The 10,788-nt window shown below is 62.5% G+C and overlaps 1 protein-coding gene across 1 annotated transcript; it reads left to right on the top strand.

The window, feature by feature from the left end:
* The first annotated feature begins 222 nt into the window (after nucleotides 1–222).
* On the top strand, nucleotides 223–10,356 carry mrpl17 (mitochondrial ribosomal protein L17). The gene is made up of 3 exons (XM_059641256.1): nucleotides 223–457; nucleotides 5,834–5,902; nucleotides 9,877–10,356. The coding sequence occupies exons 1-3, from the start codon at nucleotides 284–286 to the stop codon at nucleotides 10,171–10,173; spliced, it is 540 nt and encodes a 179-aa protein (XP_059497239.1). The 5' UTR covers nucleotides 223–283; the 3' UTR covers nucleotides 10,174–10,356.
* The last annotated feature ends 432 nt before the right edge of the window (nucleotides 10,357–10,788 follow it).

Here is a 10,788-nt window from a genome sequence, read left to right as displayed (position 1 = left end):
CACTCTCTCTCTCTCTCCCCCCCCCACACTCTCTCTCTCTCTCCCCCCCCCACTCACTCTCTCTCTCTCCCCCCCCACTCTCTCTCTCTCTCCCCCCCCCACTCTCTCTCTCCCCACTCACTCTCTCTCCCCCACTCTCCCCCCTCCCCTGCGTCTGCCCCCCAAACCCCATCTGTCCACTTCTTCCCCCACCCCGACCACCCTACCGTGCTCCGCCAGCCCTTGTTGACCCCTCAGTTCTGTTCTGTTCTGTTCCCACAGCCTCCCCAAACCTGCTGGAGCGATGCGCTTGACCGCCGCCCTGTGGATCAGTCATGGGAAGGTTTACCGACGGATGGGGCTCGGCCCCAAGTCCCGGCTCGACATGTTACGGAACCTGGTGACTGCGTTAGTCCGACACGAGAGGATTGAAACCACTCTGGCGCGCGCTGATGAGATGAAACCTTATGCCGAGAAGGTAACTTCCCTGACCCTAACCTTCAATGTACCAACTGCTCCCGAGTGCCCCCCCGCCCCCGCCAATTATCAGCTGTTCTCCTGCACAGTCCTACAGACAGCTGCAGGTTTCCTGCTCTTCCATAAACACCCTACATTAATGTAACACCCTCAAAGTGGGAGAATTTCCCTGGGTAAGCCATTACCAGACCCGAATTCAGCTCAAATGACCAAAGGTGCTCAAAGCAGACTTGTGCAGAGCTTTAAAAAGAGGAGTAAGAAAAATTGAGAGGTTTAGGGAGGGAATTCCAGAGTTGAAGGAGCTGGAGGGGGTTACAGAGATAGGGAGGGGGGTAGGGGCTGGAGAATTCCAGAGTTGAAGGAGCTGGAGGGGGTTACAGAGATAGGGAGGGGGGTAGGGGCTGGAGGGGGTTACAGAGATAGTGAGGGGGGTAGGGGCTGGAGGGGCTTACAGAGATAGGGAGGTGGGTGTAGGGGCTGGAGGGGGTTACAGAGAGAGGGAGGGGCTGGAGGGGGTTACAGAGAGGGAGGGGCTGGAGGGGGTTACAGAGAGAGGGAGGGGCTGGAGGGGGTTACAGAGAGAGGGAGGGGCTGGAGGGAGTTACAGAGAGAGGGAGGGGCTGGAGGGGGTTACAGAGAGAGGGAGGGGGTGTCGGGGCTGGAGGGGGTTACAGAGAGAGGGAGGGGGTGTCGGGGCTGGAGGGGGTTACAGAGAGAGGGAGGGGGTGTCGGGGCTGGAGGGGGTTACAGAGAGAGGGAGGGGGTGTCGGGGCTGGAGGGGGTTACAGAGAGAGGGAGGGGGTGTCGGGGCTGGAGGGGGTTACAGAGAGAGGGAGGGGGTGTCGGGGCTGGAGGGGGTTACAGAGAGAGGGAGGGGGTGTCGGGGCTGGAGGGGGTTACAGAGAGAGGGAGGGGGTGTCGGGGCTGGAGGGGGTTACAGAGAGAGGGAGGGGGTGTCGGGGCTGGAGGGGGTTACAGAGAGAGGGAGGGGGTGTAGGGGCTGGAGGAGGTTACAGAGATGGAGGGGGTTACGGAGAGAGGGAGGGGGTGTAGGGGCTGGAGGAGGTTACAGAGATGGAGGGGGTTACGGAGAGAGGGAGGGGGTGTAGGGGCTGGAGGAGGTTACAGAGATGGAGGGGGTTACGGAGACAGGGAGGAGGTGCCGGGGCCGGCGAGGGGATGACGGAGACGGGGAGGGGGTGCCGGGACCGGCGAGGGGGCGCCGGAGCCGGGGCGGGGGCGCCGGAGCCGGGGCGGGGGCGCCGGAGCCGGGGAGGGGGCGACGGAGCCGAGGCGGGGGCGCCGGAGCCGGGGAGGGGGCGACGGAGCCGGGGAGGGGGCGACGGAGCCGGGGAGGGGGCGACGGGGACGGGGAGGGGGCGACGGGGACGGGGAGGGGGCGACGGGGACGGGGAGGGGGCGACGGGGACGGGGAGGGGGCGCCGGGGCCGGCGAGGGGGGCGCCGGGGCCGGCGGGGGGGCGCCGGGGCCGGCGGGGGGGCGGCGGGGGGGGCGCCGGGGCCGGCGGGGGGGCGCCGGAGACGGGGAGGGGGCGCCGGAGACGGGGGGGGGGCGGCGGGGGGGGCGCCGGGGCCGGCGGGGGGGCGCCGGAGACGGGGAGGGGGCGCCGGAGACGGGGAAGGGGGCGCCGGAGACGGGGAGGGGGGCGACGGAGACGGGGAGGGGGCGCCGGAGACGGGGAGGGGGCGCCGGAGACGGGGAGGGGGCGCCGGAGACGGGGAGGGGGCGCCGGAGACGGGGAGGGGGCGCCGGAGACGGGGAGGGGGCGCCGGAGACGGGGAGGGGGCGCCGGAGACGGGGAGGGGGCGCCGGAGACGGGGAGGGGGCGCCGGAGACGGGGAGGGGGCGCCGGAGACGGGGAGGGGGCGCCGGAGACGGGGAGGGGGCGCCGGAGACGGGGAGGGGGCGCCGGAGACGGGGAGGGGGCGCCGGAGACGGGGAGGGGGCGCCGGAGACGGGGAGGGGGCGCCGGAGACGGGGAGGGGGCGCCGGAGACGGGGAGGGGGGCGCCGGAGACGGGGAGGGGGCGCCGGAGACGGGGAGGGGGCGCCGGAGACGGGGAGGGGGCGCCGGAGACGGGGAGGGGGCGCCGGAGACGGCGGGGGCGACGGAGACGGGGAGGGGGCGCCGGAGACGGGGTGCCGGAGACGGGGAGGGGGCGCCGGAGACGGGGAGGGGGGCGACGGAGACGGGGAGGGGGGCGACGGAGACGGGGAGGGGGGGCGACGGAGACGGGGAGGGGGGCGACGGAGACGGGGAGGGGGGCGACGGAGACGGGGAGGGGGCGACGGAGACGGGGAGGGGGCGACGGAGACGGGGAGGGGGCGACGGAGACGGGGAGGGGGCGCCGGAGACGGGGAGGGGGCGACGGAGACGGCGGGGGGCGACGGAGACGGGGAGGGGGTGCCGGAGACGGGGTGCCGGGGCCGGCGGGGGTGCCGGAGACGGGGAGGGGGCGACGGAGACGGGAGGGGGGGCGACGGAGACGGGGAGGGGGGCGACGGAGACGGGGAGGGGGGCGACGGAGACGGGGAGGGGGGCGACGGAGACGGGGAGGGGGGCGACGGAGACGGGGAGGGGGGCGACGGAGACGGGGAGGGGGCGCCGGAGACGGGGAGGGGGCGCCGGAGACGGGGAGGGGGCGACGGAGACGGCGGGGGCGACGGAGACGGGGAGGGGGTGCCGGAGACGGGGTGCCGGAGACGGGGAGGGGGCGACGGAGACGGGGAGGGGGGCGACGGAGACGGGGAGGGGGGCGACGGAGACGGGGAGGGGGGCGACGGAGACGGGGAGGGGGGCGACGGAGACGGGGAGGGGGGCGACGGAGACGGGGAGGGGGCGACGGAGACGGGGAGGGGGCGACGGAGACGGGGAGGGGGCGCCGGAGACGGGGAGGGGGCGACGGAGACGGCGGGGGCGACGGAGACGGGGAGGGGGTGCCGGAGACGGGGTGCCGGGGCCGGCGGGGGTGCCGGAGACGGGGAGGGGGGCGACGGAGACGGGGAGGGGGGCGACGGAGACGGGGAGGGGGGCGACGGAGACGGGGAGGGGGGCGACGGAGACGGGGAGGGGGGCGCCGGAGACGGGGAGGGGGGCGCCGGAGACGGGGAGGGGGTGCCGGGGCCGGCGGGGGTGACGGAGACGGGGAGGGGGTGACGGAGACGGGGAGGGGGTGACGGAGACGGGGAGGGGGTGCCGGGGCCGGCGGGGGTGACGGAGACGGGGAGGGGGTGCCGGGGCCGGCGGGGGTGACGGAGACGGGGAGGGGGTGCCGGGGCCGGCGGGGGTGACGGAGACGGGGAGGGGGTGCCGGGGCCGGCGGGGGTGACGGAGACGGGGAGGGGGTGCCGGGGCCGGCGGGGGTGACGGAGACGGGGAGGGGGTGCCGGGGCCGGCGGGGGTGACGGAGACGGGGAGGGGGTGCCGGGGCCGGCGGAGGTCTCGGAGACGGGGAGGGGGTGCCGGGGCCGGCGGGGGTCTCGGAGACGGGGAGGGGGTGCCGGGGCCGGCGGGTGTCTCGGAGACGGGGAGGGGGTGCGGGGGTCTCGGAGACGGGGAGGGGGTGACGGAGACGGGGAGGGGGGTGACGGAGACGGGGAGGGGGGTGCCGGGGCCGGCGGGGGTGACGGAGACGGGGAGGGGGGTGCCGGGGCCGGCGGGGGTGACGGAGACGGGGAGGGGGTGCCGGGGCCGGCGGGGGTGACGGAGACGGGGAGGGGGTGCCGGGGCCGGCGGGGGGTGACGGAGACGGGGAGGGGGTGCCGGGGCCGGCGGAGGTCTCGGAGACGGGGAGGGGGTGCCGGGGCCGGCGGGGGTCTCGGAGACGGGGGGGGGGTGCCGGGGCCGGCGGGTGTCTCGGAGACGGGGAGGGGGTGCGGGGGTCTCGGAGACGGGGAGGGGGTGCCGGGGCCGGCGGGGTTTTCGGAGACGGGGAGGGGGTGCCGGGGCCGGCGGGGGTCTCGGAGACGGGGAGGGTGTGCCGGGGCCGGCGGGGGTCTCGGAGACGGGGAGGGGGTGCCGGGGCCGGCGGGGGTCTCGGAGACGGGGAGGGGGTGCCGGGGCCGGCGGGGGTCTCGGAGACGGGGAGGGGGTGCCGGGGCCGGCGGGGGTCTCGGAGACGGGGAGGGGGTGCCGGGGCCGGCGGGGGTCTCGGAGACGGGGAGGGGGTGCCGGGGCCGGCGGGGGTCTCGGAGACGGGGAGGGGGTGCCGGGGCCGGCGGGGGTCTCGGAGGCGGGGAGGGGGTGCCGGGGCCGGCGGGGGTCTCGGAGGCGGGGAGGGGGTGCCGGGGGCGACGGAGACGGGGAGGGGGGTGCCGGGGCCGGCGGGGGCGACGGAGACGGGGAGGGGGTGCCGGGGCCGGCGGGGCGCGACGGAGACGGGGAGGGGGTGCCGGGGCCGGCGGGCGCGACGGGGAGGGGGTGCCGGGGCCGGCGGGGGCGACGGAGACGGGGAGGGGGTGCGGGGGGCGACGGAGACGGGGAGGGGGTGCGGGGGCGACGGAGACGGGGAGGGGGTGCGGGGGCGACGGAGACGGGGAGGGGGTGCCGGGGCGACGGAGACGGGGAGGGGGTGCCGGGGCGACGGAGACGGGGAGGGGGTGCCGCGGAGACGGGGAGGGGTGCCGGGGCGACGGAGACGGGGAGGGGGTGCCGGGGCCGGCGGGGGCGACGGAGACGGGGAGGGGGTGCCGGGGCCGGGGCGGGGGGTGCCGGGGCCGGGGCGGGGTGCCGGGGCCGCGGAGGGGCACGGGTTGGAGCAATTAAATGAGCTGGTGAGTTTCACATCATTGATAATGTAATGTCCAGGCTGTGTTCTGTTCTTGGGGACAGGAGGGATGGTCGCCCGAGGGCCACGCATTGAAGAAAATCAGTAAAAGAATGATAGGAGGCAGGAGAGGAGGAGAGCAACACAGCAAGTTGCTGTGATGAGGGAGACACTGCCTGAAAGAGCAATGGGAACAGATTCAGCATGAACAAAGCGAGGAATTAATAAAAATTAAAATTAGAAATGATTTGCTGAAATGTGGGCGAAACAACAGCTGGAGGGATGGTTCCAGGGGCCTGTTCAGACCTGATGGGCCGAATAGCCTGCATTGAATCGCTCCCTTCACCTCCCATTGCTGTGAGGAGGAGGATCCCTGCTCCTCAAGTGTCTTCACCCTGACTGAAGCTGAGAGGAACACCTGTCCTTGCGAAAGGGACAAACTGAGCCAGGTATTTTGCCCGGGCGAGACTGACGGTCAGTAGGACCAGTTCTTGGACAGAACGACGCTGGACTTGATGGTCTCGGGAGCACCGTTCCTTCGTGTGCGGAGAATCTGGGAGTTGCTTCTTGACCACCTTCCTTGTTTTCCAGCTTGTGGACTATGCCAAGCGTGGGGACACAGACGAGAAGGCTATGAAGATAGCCGACTTCTGGCTAACGGTTAGTGAATCGCTCATCAGGGCTGTTTCATTTTGGGGATAGTGTGTGGCCTGTGGGAGCTTGCTGTACCTGTAACAAGTTCAGAGTATTTCTGAAGAAGGGTCTAGGCCCGAAACGTCAGCCTTTCTGCTCCTCTCCTTCTTGACCTGCTGTGTTCATCCAGCTCTACACCTTGTTATCACAAGTTCAGGGTAGGTGGATTGCCCATAGCATCCAGTGATGTTTAAGTTAGGTGTATTAGGTTACAAGGATAGGGTACAGGGCTGGGTCTGCATGCAGAGTCTGTGTGGACTTGTTGGGCCGAATGGCCTTTTCCCGCACTAGGGATTGCGTGATTCTATGAGTGGATTGCCTTGTGAGCAGTGTTGTCACCGAAGTTGTAGAGTCCTGAAGCACAGAAAAACACCCTTAGGTTCAACTCATCTGTGCTGCCCAGGCTTCCCAAACTAAACTAGTCCCACATGTCTGCCTGTGGCCCGGTTCTCTCTGAATCTTTCCTTCTGATGTCTATGTCCAAATGTCTATTAAATGCTGTAACTGTACCAGCCCCCACCACTTTTGCTGGTCGTTCCTTCCATACACGCACCACCCTGTGCATGAAAACAGTTGCCCCTCAGGTCCGTTTTAAATCTTTCTCATCTCACCTTAAAAATATGTCCCCTAGTTTTGAACTTGACCACCGTGGGGAAACGATTTTGCCTGTTCACTTTATCTATGCCCGTCATGATTTTCTAAACCTCTGTAAGGCGACCTCTCCGCCTCGTGCGCTCGACTTGAAAAAGAGCCCCAGCTTTTGCTGAGAATGCAAACCCGCCAATCCTGGTAAAACTTTTCTGAGCCCTGTTCAATTTAATAATATCCTTCCTACAGAAGGGCGACCAGAACTGACAATCCCTTCAAAAATGACGCAGAAAAATGTAGACAGTTTTATCCTCGGCTATCCTTAGATCTTTATATTTTACACCGTTATATTGTGTCCTTTGTCCATAATATTATGAAACACTGCAAGCTGCAGAGCACTGACATGTGAGCAGCTAAAATACTCTAACACCGGTTTATGCCTGTACTTCCACACTTTGTGAAAATACCCACACGAATGTGACACGATGACTCAATGCGTTAACACAACAATTTCCAATTCCAGACTGGCAATGCTAGCCCAGACAGGTATATAATTTGGATTGGGGCACCAGATCGACGAACCACGCTTCAGCATCATTGCCACGAGACAGGGACACCTTCGATTGGTGACGTTGGTGCAGAAAACGTCTGAAATCTGACATTTAAATGCATATATTCACTCTAAATTTAATGGGTAACATTTATATATAGTAAGGTGTTGTGAAAAGAGCCTAGATTTTGAAGAGGAAGACCTACAAACATAGATATGGCCAAAAATAAAATGTTGTCCATGGAAAGAAAAGTCATAGAAATGGCAGCACAGCTTGTGAGGGAAGCACTATTTGGGCTGGGCCTGTATCCTCGGGAGTTTGGAAGATTCAGAGGTGACTGAATTGATACATTTCAAACCCTGAAAGGACTTGCCTTGCGATGGGCGTAGAAAGGGTGTTTTCTCTCGCGGGAGAATACAGAATTAGGGGAGATGAGAGTTTGAAAGAAGGAGACATCCATTTAAAACCAAGATGAAGAAACTTGCTTTTCTTGTGAGTATTTAGAATTCCCTTCCTGAAAAGGTAGCAGATGTAGAATCTTTATATACTTGTACGGCAGAGGTAGAAAGACCCCCAGCACCCAAGGGGATGGAAGATGATCTGGGAGAGACGCAGGGATGTAGAGGTGAAGTTAAAATCTGATCAGCCACGATCTCAATGAATAGAGGTAAAGGGCTCAAATAGCCTGCTGTTAGAGGTAGTAAGAACTGCCGATACTGGAGTCAGGAGGAACACAACAGGCCAGGCAACATCAGAGGAGCAGGAAAGCAGACGTTTCAGGTTGGAACCCTTCTTCAGCAATGGGGGAGGAGGGCGTTCCTTGTTTGGTTACAGGAAATGAGCCTGACTTGAACGCAGGCGAGTCCCGAAGATGTGTGCAGTGTAAGCTTAACTACTGGCCCGTTCAGTACTCGGATTGCTGTCTTCACTTCCCCCAAACCCCTGGCTGAGCCTGGTGGTTTAGTAAGTCTTGTGATGGTATAGTTTGGCAGAGAACTTCTGTTAGGTGGGGGGGAGGTTTAAACTGGGATTCCTGATCCTCACTTGCAGACCTCACTTATTCCCGACCGCAACTAATGCTGCCCGGTAAGATTAGCATCCATGAATGAATAAAAAAGAAACTTCCATGAATCTTCTGCCTCTTGTAGCCAGTAGAAGAATTTCTGGATAAAGGGTAGGCAGGGCTGTATGATGCTCCGGAGGTAAAGACAGGAGTCTGGAAGCGAATGAGTTTAAACTACATGGGCAGCACACAGCTACTTTGAGAATCAGAAAAGTGGAGTGGGCTACAAAGTAATGCGGGAGTTTTAGACAGAATCATAGAATCCCTACAGCGGGGAGCCAGGCAATGTGGCCCATCGAGTCCACACCATCCCTCTGAAGAGGAACACCCCACCCAGCTCTACCTTATCCCTGCATTTCGCGTAGCTAACCTATCTAGCCTCCACGCCCCAGACTCTACAGAAATTTACTGGTTCATCCACATAACCTCACCTCCCGCCTGGGCCGTGGGATGAAGCACCCGGAGGAAACCCACACAGACACGGGGAGAATGTACAAACTCCACACAGACACTTGCCCAAGGGTGGAATTGAACCTGGGTCCCTGGTGCTGGGAGGCTGCAGTGCTACCCACTGAGCCACCCATACTAACATTTTGCTTTTCGTCCCCCATTGTAATGCCTGGAGAACATCAAAAACAGCAATAATTTGGATTTAGATAGTGCCTTAAATGTAACCAAGTGTCCCGAGGTGCTGCATTACATTGCAAGGGATGATGTCAAGCACTGAAGGAGATTTTGGATCAGTTGTCAAACCTTGCTTAAAGAGAGGGTTATGAGGAACATCAAAAAAGAGAAAAATGAAGCAGGGAGTAGAACAGCTACGGAGAGGGAATTCCAGAACTTGGAGATGAGGTAACTGAAGATGTGACCACTACATTTGCAATGCACATGAGCCCAGAATTAGAGGACAGCCAACAGCTCCGAGAGTTGTGTGGGACTGGAGAATGTAAGAGAAATCGTTGGGAGGGGTTTGACAACGGAGGAGGGGAGGGTGCAAAACCAGACAGCGCTTGTGTTTCTTATATCTTAAGTGTGTGAGAATAAGGCAGCTAAAGATTTCAAGAGTGTGTCGAAGTATTTGCTGCTTCCTCATTGTAGGAGTGAAACTCGCCTCCACTCTCCAACCAGGGGCAAAGACTCAGGAGGAAGCCAGGATTCAGGCACATGTCAGCCTTTATTTTTGTTCAAGCAGTCCCTGGTTCATGCAGCACTGACCCTCAGGTGGCGCCGGCGTTCGCTCGGCACATTCCCAAAAATGCTGTGTGGATAATCTTGCTTGAATCTGTCAAGTGGGATTTGAACCAAATTATTTTGACCTGGGACGAGGAGTGAGTGGGAGTGAGTTTCCGCATTAAACCTGGGGAATGTCGACTGACTCAGGGAAATGAGTGATATCGGGAACTGCAGATGCTGGAGAATCCGAGATAACAAAGTGTGGAGCTGGACGAACACAGCAGGCCAAGCAGCATCTTATGTTGATGATTTGGCCCTAGGCTCTTTATCAGACCCTTTTCTGATGAAGGGTCTAGGCTTGAAACGTCAGCTTTTGTGCTCCTGAGATGCTGCTAGGCCTGCTGTGTTCGTCCAGCTCCACACTTTGCTGACTCAGGGAAATGCCAGGTTACATTTGGGAGAAACTGAAAGACTGGATGTTGGAGCTTAAACCCAGCCTGAGGATGGGGAGCGGAGTCTGCAGAAAGGATTAATCCTAGGAATTTCCTTCTCTCTCATTCCTGCAGGAGAAGGATCTCATCCCAAAACTCTTCAAGGTCCTAGCTCCGCGATTCCAGGAATACCGAGGGGCTTACGTGCGGATGGCGCAGATTCCGACTCGGGAGAACCTGGACAGGGCCAGGATGGCTGTCATCGAGTACAAGCGCAACCCCCTGCCGCCACTCCCCACCCGGCGCACAGGAGCCAACAAGAAGACCCTGGTCAACCAGCTGCTGAAGGGCTACAGGGAAGAAGCAGCTCAGAGGGCAGCTGTGGCTGCTGGCGAGTCTCAGGCTTCTAGTGTGGCCCAACCTGGACTGTGAGTTCCCAGTGAGAAAACAGAGGCACTACTGAGGCGGGGGGGGGGATGGTTTTGTGTTCCTTCATGCCTCCTTGGGATTCTGTTTCCAGGGAATTGCTGGCACCCTCCAGACTGAAGCTGTGCCTCATTTGGGGTTCACCTATGCAAACTGTACCTGGTATTAAATCTGCAATGTGTGACTTTAGCTGACAGCTCCCGGGAATCGTCCTTTCAGCTGCACAATCTGGTCTGGCCCGCAACCCACCCCCCCCCAGCCACTTCCTCATCTTCCATCACTTACTTTCTTCGTCGTCTCCCAAACCATAACTGAGCATCTCCCAGGCTCGTGAGGCCACTTGCACTGAGCAGTGGGCCATGATCTGCTTGTTATTGGTTTTGCAGGAGGTGGCCGTTCCTGGCTGGGCCCAGCATTTATTGCCCCGTCCCCAGTTGCCCCCTTTGAGAAGGTGATGGTGAGCTGCCTTCTTGAACTGAAGCACTCCTTGCGCTGTCATGGCAGGAATTCCGTGATTTTGACCCGGCCATGCTGAAGGAACATCATTATCATTCAGTTCTCTGATACAAAAGGTCACAAGTAGGGATGTTCGCACAGCGTTCAGCACCATTCACGCCTCCT

This window comes from Stegostoma tigrinum, chromosome 41, assembly GCF_030684315.1.
Source record: "Stegostoma tigrinum isolate sSteTig4 chromosome 41, sSteTig4.hap1, whole genome shotgun sequence".
Taxonomy (NCBI): domain Eukaryota; kingdom Metazoa; phylum Chordata; class Chondrichthyes; order Orectolobiformes; family Stegostomatidae; genus Stegostoma; species Stegostoma tigrinum.
This window is presented reverse-complemented; position numbering and strand designations above follow the sequence as displayed.

What these genes read in the sequence shown, in the direction of transcription:
- mrpl17 (XM_059641256.1), top strand. Translation starts at nt 284, where the DNA reads ATGCGCTTGACCGCCGCCCTGTGGATCAGTCATGGGAAGGTTTACCGA. An exon ending in TGAAACCTTATGCCGAGAAG is followed by an intron (nt 458 to 5,833) that starts GTAACTTCCCTG and finishes CTTGTTTTCCAG; the next exon opens with CTTGTGGACTATGCCAAGCG. An exon ending in TAGCCGACTTCTGGCTAACG is followed by an intron (nt 5,903 to 9,876) that starts GTTAGTGAATCG and finishes TCATTCCTGCAG; the next exon opens with GAGAAGGATCTCATCCCAAA.